The sequence below is a fragment of the Haliaeetus leucocephalus genome, unplaced genomic scaffold, assembly GCF_000737465.1.
Source record: "Haliaeetus leucocephalus isolate CR32 unplaced genomic scaffold, Haliaeetus_leucocephalus-4.0 Scaffold646, whole genome shotgun sequence".
NCBI classification, from domain to species: Eukaryota; Metazoa; Chordata; class Aves; order Accipitriformes; family Accipitridae; genus Haliaeetus; species Haliaeetus leucocephalus.
Window position 1 is genome coordinate 1124369 of NW_010973082.1, and position 15457 is coordinate 1139825.

Sequence of the window (15457 nt, forward strand, 5' to 3'; positions counted from 1 at the left end):
CGGTGAATTGGACAAGCCGCTCTGCTGGATTTGGTTGTCCTTGCTATTGCTTAAAAAAAATATTTATCTCTGTCCCTGCAGGCTGGAATGAAGCTCTGCCATCAAATGTTACTGCGCGTTATTGACTGGGCTGGGATTTGGGGACAGAAAGTGTCTGGCTCCGTACGGCTAACAACAACGACAATGTTTATCTGCGCAGCATCTTGCTCTGTTTGCAGAGCAGCAGCGGTGGTGGCCTTTTGGGGGAAAGCGTGAGAGTCGCGGGCAGCGTGGTTTGCAGCCCTGCTGATGCCGTCCGGGGATGCTCCCGTAGCATGGGAAGTGGCAGGAGGGAATCTGCCGGATCGCTGCCTGGTCCCACTGCCGTCAAGTGGGGTTTTAGTCTTTGACCTGGTTTTTTGGTTACCAAAACATATTAAATTCTGCGTTTTATTTTCTGTGGTGTTGAGGACCGTTTTGGGATGCCTTTACGTGTCTGTTTTTGTGTTACAGATGGCAAGATGCAGAGTGTTGCTGACACCCTTGCTTTCCCAAGGTGACCTCCTGTGTCAATTTGCATGAGCCCTCTTATGCTGAGGTTCTTAATTGGCGCTGAAAACGCACGCTGTGCAACGTGCGACGTGATGGTTGGGCATCATCCTGCCTCCAAATGGCAGGGGAAGCAATTGGCATTCTGTCAAAATGGTTTCAGATGGCTCCTTGCACTGTGTCTGTGAAAAAATCTTGGAGTGGGTGGGTCAAGGGACAGGAAAGAGAATTATATAAATCCAGGGAGAGAGAATTCTATTGTCTAAATGTCAGATCTTTAAGATGAAGCCATAGCTGTTGCTATGTGAAGTTGATGAATTTGTGCTCCTGGTTTCTTGGTTTCTTGGTTTCCCTTCACCTTTTCATGCTGAAGGTGAACAGTCAAGGTCTCAGCGTGCGTAGGCTTTAGTATGCTGCTGCCCAGTGCTGATTCCACCCTTCACAGCCCTAACTGGGGCTTGGGTTTTAGTGGCATGGTTTTAAATAACTGGTTGAAATAGAGCTGATAGTAAAGGTCCTGCTGGGAGCAGAGGTCTGGGAGAGCCCGGGGTTATCTGGCAATGTCTTAGCAAATAGCAGTGGCAAATCTTTTGGTAGCGGAACAAATAGTTGCTAAATACAGCTCAGCATGCTCGTTTTGTGACCGGGGTGAAATCAAAATGCAGGGGTTTCCTTCATCAGCGAAGGCAACGGAACTGCAGACCTGCCAGGTTTGGGGTTGGTGGGGGGTGACGGTCTCCCCGCGGGTCCCTGCGGCTGCTGCCCGGCAGCTCTGTCCTCATCATCCTCGTCAGCCACCAGCCCCAGGGCTCATCCCCGCCAGATCGGGACTTTGGGTTTGCAGGTGGGTGTGAGCCCGGGAGTGATGCTGGGGAGCCGTGCGGGACCAGGATCGGCTCCCAGGAGGAGGAGGCAGAGGATGAACTTCTGTCTCAGGGTCTCCCACAGGGCTCTGTGGTCTGCGTGGGGGAAAACCCCCTACCCTAAAGTGAAACGAAGGGGAGGGGGGGCCAACGCACACACCCCTTCAGCCTTGCTTTGGTCAGTGTTTTTCTTTCTCTCTGCTTTTTCCTTCGGGGCGGGGAGGCAGGAGATGCCCGGCTGTCCGTCTGTCACCCTCTTGGCTGACCTGGCTGTTTTTTCTGTACCCCCAGACAAAGGTGAGAATGGGGAGCCCTATCAGAGGAGGAAGGGTGTGGGGGCCAGCCTGCCAGACAGCCCCCCGGCGTTCCCCGTGGCCAGGGACGGTGCCCCGATGGCCGGCAGCAGCAGCTGGAGGCGGATTATGCTGATGATCCTCGCTATAACCATCCACAACATCCCAGGTAAGTCCCGTCCGTCTGTCCATCCAATCCTGGCTTGCGGGCAGCCTCTTCCCGGGATCGGTGCCATCCTGGGAAGATCATACAGGGCTGCCGCCTTCTCTCCCTTCTTCTTTTTCTTGCTGTTCGCAGATGGTACTTGCCGAGTGGGTGCCTGGGTGCCTTTTGACAAGGTCTATCACGTCAAATCTCGCTCTTCTGGTAGGGCTGAAGCACGTAAGGTCTTGGCAGCAAAACCCCTTATGGGGAGGGGGCTCGGAGGGAGCCCGTGGGCTCAGGCTGCTGCTGTGTCTTGAACATCTGCAGCCTCACTCGCTATTGCCAGCCTGTCGTGGGCGAAAATTGTAAATCCGAGAGTATATTGAGAAACGTGATGCTGTAAAGACAACAAATTCTGGTCTCTTTACGTTTCTCTTCTGGTCTGTGTACTAGCAAGAGATGCATTTTAAAGCGCTGCTTCTCTGCGGGAGCACACACGATTGGGGCTTTCTTATTCAAGGGATGGAGTTTGCCAGTAGATGCAAAACTGCAGAGCCCTGAGTCTTGGAGGGCTGCGTCCTGCCAGGGGCTGGACTTTGAGACTGCAGAAAAAGGTGTGATAAAAAAAATGAGATAAATTTGTAACAGCTGAGGATGCTCGGCTACTTTGCAGTTCTTGGTGATGTTGAAAGTAATATAAGGCAACCTTTTCAAATGCTTGTTTTCCTGGTTTCCTCTCCCCTCCCTCCTCCTCCTCTTCTCCTTCCCATCCCCTTTCCTTTCTCTGTTCTCCGCTCAGTCTCTGCCTGTCTCGGGTTGTAGCCTGGATGGGGGGATGCAGGGGGAATAGGAAAAGGCTTTTCTGCCTAACTTGGATCTGTAAACTTGGGGAAAAACAATGAGCGCCTTCGGAAGAGCTGTGCTTTCTGAGCTGGCGTGAACGTGTGGCTTGTTGGCAAGGAGGCGGCTATTGTCAGCCGTGAGAGCTGCTGCGGCACGGGGCTTGCTTTAACTGTCAGAGCCGGTGAAGGGGGAGCTGCCTTGCGTCATCACGTGTGCTTTTCAATTTTGAGAGTGACTTTTATCCAATGCCAGGGCATCTGTCTTAAATTCCGTCACTGGATGGGCATCCTGGGTGAAAAGGCTCCGTTATGGGTCTGTAATCACAGATCCTGTATTTTTCCCCTTGCAAGGGCACCCCAGAATTGAATGGCAGGAAAAAATCAAAGGAAACGCACAGCGGGCTGCCTCGGTGTTGGAGCTGGGCTGCGCGTGGGCGTTCTTCTGCTTGAGCACTTGTGAGCTGCCATCCCTTCCAGCCTTGCTGCTACTTGCTTGTCTCTGGGCAGTAATTGCTTCCTTCCAGCCAGTCATCAGTTCCGAGCACCCTCGTGTACTCCTGCTCCTGTGGATTTTCCTCTTTTCATCCCTTTTTATTTTATTTTTTTTTTTTTTTTTTTAAATTATAGGTAGATAACTCACATGCCTTAGTTCAGCTCCATGTATTGCTGGGGGAGGTAGATGCCTGGCAGACGAGGCAAGTAGGGAGCTTTAAATTAGCCACACATGCAAAAAATGGGGAAGCGTTTGCACTGAACAAACCGTAATTGGATTTCATTCTTCAAACAAGTGTCAAGGAGCTGGGGTGAAGAGCCGGGCGGCGTGTGCATCTCGCTGCCTCGGGTTGTGTCGGCTGGGGATTCCTGTCTCTGTCACCGGCAAAAAAAGAAAGTTTTGTAGAGGAGTGAACAAAGTGTCACCCGTAGCAATAGGTTAATGGCAACATGGCCCTGGCTGCCGCAGAGATGCTGGTCTAACCTTTCATTGCTTCTGCAAGAACACAAAGCCACCCTTGGACGGTTACAGAGGCTCAGAAATTCCCTCTTGCATCTTAAAGGTCACAACATTAAAGCTTAATATCCAGAGAGGTGTGTGAGAGCGGTGACCTGCGGATTGTTCTGCTGCTCAGCCCCTGCCTGGAGGCTTGGCTCAGCTCAGTGGGGGTCTCTGGGTCACATTGGGGCTGTCTGTCCCTGCCAAGCCCTGTCCCCAAAGTCCTTCTCCTGCTCCTTTCCAGCTGGTGTGTGCCCTTCCAGCAGCCCCCCAGCGCTGTTGTGGGGCTGGGTGGGTGACACTGGCTGTTTGTGCTCGATGGGGCCACTCCGCGATGGCAAAGCCCTGTACCAACGTCCTGGTTTCAATGGGGATTTGCCCAAAGTCATCCAGAGATTTTAAGTTGCAGAGGTTGGACTTGAGCCCGTGTCTGCCGTCGTGCTCCCCAGAGCCCTACCTGCAGGTCGCAGGATGCCAGCACAGATTTCGTCCTAATAAATAATTCAGTTTGTGATTAAAACAGGAGCTTGTGGCCTGCCTTGCTCATTACCGGGGTCTGGTCTTTCTTGCGTGAAGAAGCAGATGCTGGTCCAGCCTCTCGGTGAGCAGCGGGACGGGGTCCGGCTTGGCTTTCGCTGAAGTCCTTTCGCTTTCCCAGCAAAATCTCGGCAGCGCCGGTGGCACTTCTCCAATCTGCTGCGGCCCCTGCCTGCGGCGCAGGGTTTGGAAACACTGTAATGCTCTACCTCAATTATCATCCCTGCGAGCGGAAAGGCTGACACTATAATTAGCGCAGACTCCTGCAGCGTAATGACACCTCGGTTAGCGTGCGGGGCGGCAGCGCCTGTGCCGGGCGAAGAGGCGGGAGGTGCTGAGCCGAGAAATTGGGGATGGCTCGGCACCTCGGCATGGCTGCCAGACGCGGGCTACCGGCTCGCCCGGCCCTTGGGCTTGCAAAATCGCTCGGCGCTCGCTTCGGCAGAAGCGCGCGGCTCTGGCGCCGCGTCCGTGGTGCTCGCTCTGCTTCCCTGTGAGCCCAATGCATTTGCAGGGAACCTGTCGTCGGAGGTCGTCCAGGTGGTTCCCAAGGGTTTTCTGTCCTACCCTTCGCTTCAGAACGCTTCGTAAAACTTCGCGTCCCTGGTGCGGGGATGCTGCGGCGAGGAGGATGCAGCCGGGAGGGGACTGCTCCTGTCCATGCTCACTTTGCTGGACCTCTGGTCTGCCCAAGTGCCTCTGATGGGCTGGAGGTGGTCTTGCTCTTCTGAAACCTGCAGTGTTTTACGCCTGAGCTCAAACTCTACCAAGTCCCTCCATCCCTTCACCAAAACCCTCACAAGGACCGGGTCTGGCCCTGTTCTGCTCTGCTGCTCGTGGGGAACGGGCTTCCTCTTATTATTGCCAGCAGAGAACAGTTTTATGTACTTTGAGCCCCGTTTAGGGATGAACATGTTTCGGTCTTGGCAATGCATCTATCTTTGGTTTCAAGCAAATGTGCTGGAAGCTGGTTAATGTGCGGGTGAGATAATTGAATGTAAAGACCAGCCTCTCGCGTTCAGTTTGTATTTAGTAGGCTCTGCCGGCAACCAAAAGGTTTGTTAATTTGTTCCAAAGCTGGGGCTGGCAATGTAAAGAATAAATTGATAATGACAGGAGATGCCAAACTGCAGACTGTTCCTGCTAATTAATATTCATATATGCTGGGTTTAGTAGAACATTAATTATGTATTTAATCAGGCTCTGTTTATTCTGGTTTATCTTTGTACCTTGGGTGGCTGTTATGCTGAAGACTTCAGATTAATTAAAATGTTACTGGTGTATCACAAATAACAATTAGTGAGGTGTGAGTTGAACCGCCTTTCTCTTTGCACTCATTTAGAAAGGAGGAGGAGAGCCTGGTAGGACGGAGCTCCGCGGGGCCGTGGGTCCGCTGCCAGCTCCCCGGGGAGCTCCCGGAGAGGTCGGCTCTGCTCTGAGCCGAACCGCGGTGCTGTGCAGGTTGGGGAGATCGGGGAGGTCCTCCGGCGTGGAGATGCTGCAGGAGCCCGTAACGCTCACACCGCTCTAAGGGAGATGGAGAACAGGACCAAGGCTATGTCCTGCAACCGTCTTCGTGGCCCCGGGGCTCTCCCTGGAGTCACAGGGGTGTCGCAGGGGTCTGCGCCTGCCTGGGACCCTTGGTGGCTTAACCGGAGCCCGAGTCATTTTCTGGTGGGTGTCCGTATGTGGCAGTGGGCACGGGGAAGCAGTTGCAGATGTCGGGTTGCGGCGGTGCCCTGCCTTGCTTTCCTCCATCAGCTGGGAAACACGGCTTTTTCTTCCACAAATACCACTCAGCTGATGGCAGGCACCTGGCTGGGGTCCCACTGGCTGCGGGGACAGTGATGCCCCATCCATCTCTCACCCTGAGGAGCATCTGCACCCTCCTCTGCTGCCGCTTGCTTCTGGGGGAGGCAGCGGGGCTGATGTCGGGTCTGGTTGCTTGCGGGCGCGAGGGGATCCTTCCAGCCACCCTAATGTTGCCAAGGAAACCTGAATTTTCCTTTTTCTTTGCGATGGTTTGGGGCCGGAGCAGTGGGCAGAGCGGGGCGGCCCCATCCCCAGGAGCTGTGCGCAGAGCTGGAGTCGTCCGCTTTGCTCCAGCCCTTTCCTTCCTGCAAGAAAATATCTTGCTTTTCCATATCAGTCCTATCATTCCACGTTTGCTCCCCAGTTCGATTTCTGCGATGTTTCTGCCTCAAGTGTCATGGCTAAGCAGAGGTGTCTGGAAGGGAGCAAATGGGACGCGGCAGCGGCGCCGCGGCGTGCACAGAGCCTCTGAGTCACGGTGCGAGGCGGCACTGATGTTCCCTGCTTGCCCCCCAAATCTCACGTGGCTCCACCTGAGGTTTTCTCTCCAGTTCCCATTGCCAGAAACCCATTAACAAGCTGGAATTTATTTATTTATTTTTTAGTAAGAAGGAACAAAGCAAGGAGCAAGACAGACTGCGTGAGCTAAATACAGAACAAATTCACCCTTGGTGGCGGAGGTGCTGCGGGGAGGAGGGGAGGGATGGTGGGGTATCGCTACAGGCAGGAGGGAAAATATTTTAAGTGGAGAAACTTTTAGATGGTGACGTCTATGGGAGGGATGAATGAGTCTCCTGGGAAGCTGCACTGGGTCGGGGGGAAGGTCCCGCACCCCCCAGGTGACAGCGTCCGAGTTCATCCCCCTTGGGACTGCGCTTGGAGATGGGAGCAAGAGGCACCCGGCTGCACCATGGTTTGGCACCGCCATCGTGCTTTGGCATGCAGCAGTGTTTTTGGGGACCCTCCTTCTCTGCTTGCCCAGGAGGAAGAGATTTAGCCCCAAAACTCGTAGGTTGGGTTCTGGCCAACACTTGGAGCGGGGGCGAGACAATGCCCAGGGGAAGGTATAGCCCGGGGCTGGTGTGGAGGAGAGGGTGCAGGATTTAGAGTGCTGGCACCCTGCTTGTGTCCCCCTGTCTCCACCGGGCTGGCGTCAATGTCTCTGGGTGTCCTCACATCAAGGCACGACCACGTCCTTTACTTACAGTGGTGGTTCCTCGCGTTGGTGATCGATTTAGGCCAGGCACCTCCTGCTCGTCCCTGTGGCAGCTCTGCATCACTTCTCCATCCCTAAGGAAGGTGCAGAGTCTGGCAGCAAGTGCTGCTGCCACTTTGTTTTATCCTGAGGAAACGGGGGTAGAAGGGAAGTCTGCACCAAAGGATGGTAAATGTCAAATTGATTTGAAACACGCTTGTTTGCAGCTTTGCCTGGGAAGGAGAATGATTCAGCTGAGTGCCCTTGGGCCAGATAGCGTGAGACCTGCCGGCTGCCCTCTGCGCGGTGGGATCTGGCTGGGGACAGCCCAGGAGTGAGAACTGCCCACTTAGATATGGGAGCTGCCTGGACGCTCGCTTTTCTTTATGGCTTCTTACAGCTTTAACCAGTTTTAATGTCCTTTTATGCGTCTCCTGCTTTATGACTGTCTAGGGGAGAGGAGCAGGTGGCTGGTTTTGGTTCTGATTGTTGGCTGATGGGTGTGGGGGATCCTGCCTGCCGTATCGTGCCGTGCCGGCAGCTCGTGCTGCAAATGGGAGCTGAATCCCTGAGCTGCCGTCACCCCGGGATCCAGCCAGCCACGGGTGGAGGAAGCTGATGGGGACCCCAGTGTTGTCACCCCTTGGCCCAGTCCCCTGTTGCGGATGTCTCCAGTAGTGAACAGTGATTTAATCCCACCCATCCCTCCTTGGCTGTCCTGTCTGCACCTCTGCCAAAACCAGCTCCTGGCATCGAGGGGTGTAGGTGTGCGATGTGCTTGCTGCTTGGGTGTCAGCTGGTGGAGACGTGTCCAAAACAAAAGGATATCTTCCCACCGGTGAGGAGGGAGCTTCACGGCGAGGTTTGTACCTAACCCTAACCCATGGGCTGGTTTGGCATCTCCCAGGTGAGGAGTGGTGGTTTCTTAATACCACGCGGCAGTGCCTGAATCCAGGTTCGACGTGCTCCACCGGTGGGTGCAAGGTGGGATGCTGGAGGCTGCAGCCTTTTAAACCTTAAACCGAGGCAGTAAGGTTCAGCCAGAGCTTATCTGTCAGACCCGAACCAGAGCTGGTGTTTTCTGTGGTGGAGCCGGTCCTCGGATGTTGGTGAATTCGAGGATGCAAACAGACTGCTTGTTGCCGAAGAGGAGGGTATGGAGAGAGGGGTTCGTGGATGGCTGCAGCAGCACGGAGGTTGCGTGCTGTGCTGTCAGATTGGCGTTCCTTGGGACGGCGTGATTTCCAGGCTGGTTACATTGTCATTAGCAAAAATTGATTGAATTCATTCTCCTGGGACAGGCGCTCCCATGCATTCAGCCTCCCAAGAGAAGGCTGGGGCAATGAATGTGATATTGCATCTCAGTTATAAAGAAAAGTAATTATTTATATGAATATTCTCAGAGATCCATTAAAGGTTGATAACATTCATTTTGAATGATGGGGTTTTTTGTTGGTCTATTGAAATTGAGACTATTTTACAATTGTTGACTTTAATATGCGTTTGGTACCCACTGGGGTTTGGCAGAGCATGAGAGCGGGAGCCATTTAGCTGCGCCGATTAATCTGTGTCTTGTCTGTGTGATGCCTTTTTCTGAAATTACAGCAGACCTCCTTCCACTGTGACTTCTGCTGGCTGCATTGCTATTAATGGTTATTCTCGGGCACTCTTGGAGCACCTTTGATTTCTACTGAAAGGCATTATTTTTAGTAAGAAAAAGGAGGAGAAGATTTCTCTGCAGCTTGCATTTCAGACAAGAGGGTAAAAAGGAAGACGCGGGTAAGGGAAGGTGTCGGCATGTGCGATGAGCACGTTGTACAGCAACTCGATGGAGTTCAAGTGCTGCAGAGGGTCAAGAGGAGCAGAGGAGAGCGCTGGCCCTGGCGCTGGCTTAGCCTGTGCTTGTGACTCAGAAGGATGGAAAGCTGCACATTTGAACAGTTATGAATTTTTCACAGCGCTTTCTGCTCTGGGGAGAAAAACCAGCCTGGGACGTGGCTTTCCAAGGCTGCTGCCCATCGCATCTCCTATTTGATTTGCAGAGGGACCCTTCGGGCACAGATGCGTCAGGGATCGAGCGGTTGTTGTTTCCAGCGGTGCTGTGACGTGATGGCCCTGCGAGCGGCCGGGGGGAGATGAGAAAGGTCAGATCGGATGCAGCCCACGAAGACAGAGCTGGGTGTTCAATGTTAACCAGAGTGTTTGGCACGGCGGTGACTCATGTGGGATCAGGAGGAGCACGGCCACACGCACGCGCTCGCTCTGGGAAAGGTTGCTTTAACCTTTCATTAAACCTTCCATTAATTGTCGCCTCATCAGCACATATTTTGACATTTTCATCTATTAAGCACCTCGATGGATTGAAACGACTTGCTCAAAGTCGTTAAGCTTCGGTGCGAGGGGGTGGAAAGCGTGGCGAGGCGGCCGGGCGACGTGCCGGCGTCGGGCGAAGGATGCGGGCAGCAGCCCCGGCTGTGGGCGATGCTCTTGGCAGCCGTGGGACGGCTCTGCCCCGCTCCTCTGCTCACGGCGAGATGCCACCAGCAAAAACCTGGTCTTGTAAAGGCGGAGGCTAAAAAGAAATCCTCCTGTGGGCACAACAGGGCTCTCGTGCATGCCGTGCATCGCTGTTTCCCTGTCCGCTGCGTGCACCCGAGGTGTGGGTGCCCCTCTGCAGAGCAGGGCTATATCACTGCCGGTGATGGGAAGGGTCCTGGCCGCGGGCTCTGGGCTGCTTTCGGCTCCGTGGCCACCAGCTTGGCTCCCTTCGGATTTCCCCTTGCTCCTCCTGGGCAGACGGAGGCTGAGGCTTTGGGTCCGGGGTGCCTTGGGAAATGGTGCGTGAATAACAGCCCACTGTAAATGTAATTTCGTGTATTCTGTGGGCATGGTTGGGAAGTTTCCCTCTGCAGCCTGGGGGGTGTTACAGCCCATCACGCTGGTACCATTAAAGCAGGGGAGAGCGTGGGCAGGGGGGCGAGAGTCGCGGGGTCTCTAGTGCCCCACTGACAGCAGCTCATATTTCAAAAACTAATTTGTAGGCAGACACCTGGAAAGCCAGTGAAGAACTGATAACGTACATTTATCTCTGCGGCATCGTTTTGAGTTGCTGATCGGTGTTTTGTAAGTGGTAACAGCCACAAAGGTGACAAAAGCCAATTAAATACAGTATTTTCACCAGCTGGAATGAAAGTCCACTGAAATATGCATGTGGAAGCTCCTTTTCTTTCTTATCCCCATCAGATCTTGCAGGTCTGCTGCATTAAATATCGGTGAGCAGTGGCCTGAGAAGTCATTTGCGTGCTAGAAATGAAACATTAAATATCTGTGATGGATTCAGGTTGTGTGGGGTCAGGGAGAGCCCGTTTCCAGCACGGGTCGGTCCCTGCTTTTAGAGTAGTTCTGGTTTGTTAATTTAGGAAGGGGTTTTCTTCTTCCAGAAAAGCATTTCCATGATGAAGGAGCTTTGGGACATTGGGCAGTTACTTTAATTCTTTAAAATCAGGTACCTCTGGTGTAAGCAGTGGCCGTATGCTGCTTGGTGGATTGAAATGATGATTTGCTCCACATTGTGCTTTGGTGAAAGGGGGAGAAAAGTGGAACAGGGTGGGATGTAGATGGTCTGGCTCCTGCGGGGTAAGTCAGGAGGTGGCATTAGGGGAATTGCCTCATGCTATCCAAATTCCACCTTGTTTAATGGGCGCAAACCCTCGAGCAAGGCCACGGACTTCTTTTGGGCTGGTTTTTCCCCGTATCCGTTGCCATGAGTCGCCCAGAGTCACCTTGTGTCACATCCTACCAGGTTTGCTCTGAGCAGCTCGGGCTCGCTGGTTCTCTCCTTGTTTCAAACCCAAGCAAACCCTTGCAGCTCGGCCAGTTGCACACAGGTGGGTTCACTGGTGTGAGCACCCAATTCTGGAGGCTTTTTTCAGACAAAGCTCCTGTGAAATTGCCTGGAACCCCTCAGGGTAAGGTATTTGGTAGCACACTGGGGCTTAAAATCCCCTTTTAATGGCATTTTAACTCCATGGCATTGCACACAGCAATATAGTTTGGCTTTCTTTGTGTCCATTCTGCTGTTAAGCGCTGGCGAGCTGGAGATTTCAGCTGTTTGCTTTTCCAGGTGATGGCTGGCTCGACCTTGTCATCATCTGCTGTTTTTCATCGCCTCTTGCATAACCTTGATGGGACCCATCCACGAATCCCTGGAAAACTTGGAGGCAAAGCTGCGCCATTAGTTTTTATCTTTTGAAATCAAAGCGGCAGAGTTGAGCTGTCTGGGCACGTCAGAAGCTTTTGAGATGTTTCACCTTCTTTCAGCTTAGTGTATGCACGTCATGGGCCTCGGCCGCTGCTGAATCAGTGCTTTATTAATGCCTCTAATGGGTAAACTCCTGAGTCATTTATAGAGCCGTCCCTGGAGCAGGAGAGAGGAGCTGAGCTAACATGCGATGCTGAAGCAGGTCTGTGGTGGCTTGTCTGCAGTTCCCTACCCGGAAAGGCAATTTGTCTCCATTTTCAAACCGCCCGGCTTTATGGTGCTTTCCTTTACTGTGCAAACCTTTATCAGGTTTTGCCCCCACACGCCTTTTTTCCCCCACAAACGTGCGATTACCTGAGCAGGCACTGCAGGGCTTCCCATCGGTACCAGCCGTGCCAGAGCTGGCAGCTCTCTGCACGACGTGCACGGCCGTGCTCACACCTTTTAGTTGTTTGCTCCCTCCGGATCATTACGGTGTAAGATAGCACTGAAACGGGTTTTTCTCCTATTGCTTTTTTCACAGCCAGCATTTCAGAGGGGCAGCACGGTGAGGCTCTGCTGGATGGGATCCGTGGGGCTTTGTGACCCTGCCTGCTTGCTGCCTGCATCTGCCCGTGGTTGCAAATAGTCGTGAGAATAATGCTTGCCCGGGACTGCTTTGTCTGAGCAGATTAATCCAGCTGGTGCCTTGGGTTTTGTTTTCTCCGTCCTGTCACCGTCTGTTGGCAGGGTCAGGATGCAAGCGCTGCGTGGGCTGCGGCGTGCAAATCCACGCGGGGAAGGGGACCGGGCCACTTCCCCATCCCACCATGCGTCCCTCAAACAAAAGCTCTTGTTCGTTGGGAACCCGGGGGAGGAGAGGGGATGAGTGAATAATTCATACCGCAAATAATAATATATGCCACTATAAACTGCAAATTAATCATTTAAATTTTGTCTCTGTGTTCTGCTGAAAGGATTTTTTGGCTAGGGTAATAATTAGGAGTGATCTGGCCTCGTTAGTTGGCTTCTTCTGCAGGGCTGCAGAGAAGGCATAAAACAAGTTGAAGTCCTGCTTGGCCAATGTGACTTTGTCACAGCTCCTGTCGGCGCCGGGATCTCCGCGGACAGCTTGTACGTGTGGCTGAAGGGCTCCCTTCAGGTCAAGCACGCTGTCGCCGCTTAATAATAATTCATGACAATGTAATGCTCGAGGGACTCCTGCGCGTTTGCTCCGTCCGCACCACAATCTGTTGCTGCTCCCCGGATCCTCTTCACGTGCACGTTTAGAGGACAAGGATTTCTCCATGGTTATCTCCCACCGTGACAAACCTGCCTGAGCCCGGGGAGCTCTGTCCCACCGGGGTGAGCTGAATTGAAGCCAAACTCTAACGAGCAGCAATTTTTTAGAATAAACTGCAGCAGCTTGTTTTGTTTTCGTTAAGTAGCACGGCAGCTGTGACGGGTGCCGTAAGTGTTTAACCAGAAGGTGTCGGCGTGTTGTACATGCGTGCGTGGGCAGCAGTGGTTTTTAGCGTGGGGATGGAAAACCTTACGCACGCCGATGGGGCTGTTCATGTGGGTCTGGAAAAGGTGCTCTTCTTCTTACTGCCTCTGAGGGAACTGGGGCTGGGGAGCTGGGGCTGTGGGCTTTCGGGGGGGTTAGCATCACCACGCTCTTGTGATAGTACATTTTGCTGGAAGTCCTGGGAAGTGGTGAGGGTGCTGCTGGAATCTCAAGGAGCAGCCGCGTGGGTTGAAGCAGGAGGGGAATGGTGTCTCGGGGCTGCTGCGCTGCACGGGGATGTGGAAATCCAACCAGGCGGCTTCTTATGGGGAGGTCGGGCCAGGGATCCAGGTGTTCTCGCTCGGAAGAGCCTGTGGTTATGGACGTGGAAGAGAACTGCTATGCAGAGAGTGGCCAGGTCACCTGTGTCAAGCAGCAGGTCAAGAGTAAGAGCACTCATGCCGCTGTGCTGGGACCTCTGGTCTTGGGCCAGAGGTGCCTGCGGGGACAGCTGGGGCTTTGGGGGAAACGCCGCTTACCAGTACTGGAGCTGGTGGGACGTACTGCTGCGTGTGTGTGCGGATGATGGCTAAGCAAGGCCACCTCCGGAGCAGCGGTAGCATTTGTGTTTCAAATGCAAAGTGAGATCCACTGCTTTCTGGCTCGGTTAAGTTAAAAAAGAAAAAAAAAAAAAATCTTTCTAAAATGACTTTAACCTCCTGCTCGCTAGTCTTACAATGGTGGATACCTAGAAACATGAAAATCAATGAAATCTGGTAATCTCCGCGCTTTCTCCTGCAGTAATAGCAAAATGATATTACCTAGAGGGAACTGGAATTCAATCTTGGGGGAAAATCTTAAGAGTTTGAATAGTGGCGACAGGGACATGCTTAAACTCTCATAGAAATACAAACCTCATTATAGCAAGATTAATTTCCCACTAGGAACTTAACAGTTCTTCAAAGAGCAGAATGAATAATTGATGACATGTTGGCATCCGTAGTACCTTCTTAAAGGAAGCGTGTTCATTTGCTGACCCAGGAGAATTAGCTTCATAAATCCTCGCAGGAGGAGATAATGTCACTCCCGGCTCCGTTAATGCCGCTGCCAGGCTCGAGGTGCTGGTGGAAGAAGTGCGGTCCCAGCCTTGCAGGTGGAGCATGGGTCAGTGGGTGTAAAGCACTAAGGTATGTGCAGCTGCTGCAATACTTGGCATTACCGCGAAGGACTTGGGCAGCCGTTTATGAGCCCAGCGGTACTTGCTTCATTTAATCAGAGGATGCTTTTGCAGTGAACCACTGCGGACATGTCTCTGGCCCCGGCTTCCATGTTGGCGCCCATGGTCCTGTGTTGCATTGGGTGTGCGTTAGCTCATGCAAAGGGTATTCTCAGCATCGTGGGCTCTTTCCTTTGCTCACAAAGAAAGGCATTTACTGCTGTTAAATCCATAATTCTTTCAATTTCTTTCAGAGCTCTGCAGGCACAAACATCCACTGAGCCATGCTCTCCTTATCTGCCCCAGAAATCTGATGTCCCCGGCAGGCAGAGCTGCAGTATTTCTGCTGTAGGTAGAAGTTATTTACAAACCCTGTTTTTCCTCTCATCTTTGTCCTCCCTCCAAGCCCAAGATTTTGCCTTCGCTCAGACTGCGGGATCTGTGAGTTGCTTCTTGTTTTATCATCACCACGGATCCTCCTCCTTCTCCCCTGCCTGCCCAGAAGGGCCATGCTGCATCCCCAGAGGAGTTTTCCTTTACTTGCAAAGGTATTTTTTAGGAAAAGACACCCACGGGTGGGCTGTGCTGCCGGCACCCTGCTGAGCGCATCCTCTCGGAGAGGAGCAGGTCTGTGTTCCCCTCTCACTGCCATCCTAACCTGCTTCTGCATCAAGAAAAGAGGAAAAAAAACCAAAAAAGCCCTAACACCTCTGATGCTGTTCCACAAGAGTGGGCTGTCAGGTCTGCCTGTAGCATCCCGGTGCATTCTGCCTGCTGCCACGTTCATGTGTGAGATGAGACGGAGCAGAGGGCAGGCAAGTGGCATTGCTGCCTGCAAAACAGACACGTGTTAGAGCGGTGATCCCAGACAAGGCATGAGCTCCGGGATGCTGCGATGTCATTTTCTTTATTCCTGAAATCCTGCCTACGTGATGACAAACTGATTTGGAGAGAAAAGTGAATTTTGTGTAGTTGATTCTTTAACATTCCTGTAGGATGTTGTTCTCTATCCACAGCCTATGTTCATTTTCTTGCTCTTTGTGGCTTATAAGAGTAACATAATAACTGGGGTTAATTTACTTGCTGCTGTAATTTATCAAGGCCCTGTGAGCGATGCCTGCTATTTACTTGTTTGGATTGCTGGGGAATCTGAAGGGCTTTTATTTTTGGTTGTTTTTGTGAACAGACCTTCTCCCGAGAATTACAAGTGGCTACCCGCGGTGGCTGTGAAGCTCATTTCATGCTTGAAAACAGAGCTGGTGAGGGCAGGAGCTCGGCAAGCCCCGTG

The 15457-nt window shown here is 52.7% G+C and overlaps 1 protein-coding gene across 1 annotated transcript in view; it reads left to right on the forward strand.

Moving 5' to 3' along the window:
- Positions 1 to 1684: 1684 nt before the first annotated feature.
- Positions 1685 to 15457, forward strand: part of LOC104838699 (zinc transporter ZIP11) — a 43103-nt gene continuing 29330 nt past the window's right edge. The window contains exon 1 of the mRNA XM_010578577.1: positions 1685 to 1853. Within this exon, the coding sequence (XP_010576879.1) occupies positions 1784 to 1853 (70 nt within the window). The 5' untranslated portion in view covers positions 1685 to 1783. The remainder of the gene's footprint in view (positions 1854 to 15457) is intronic.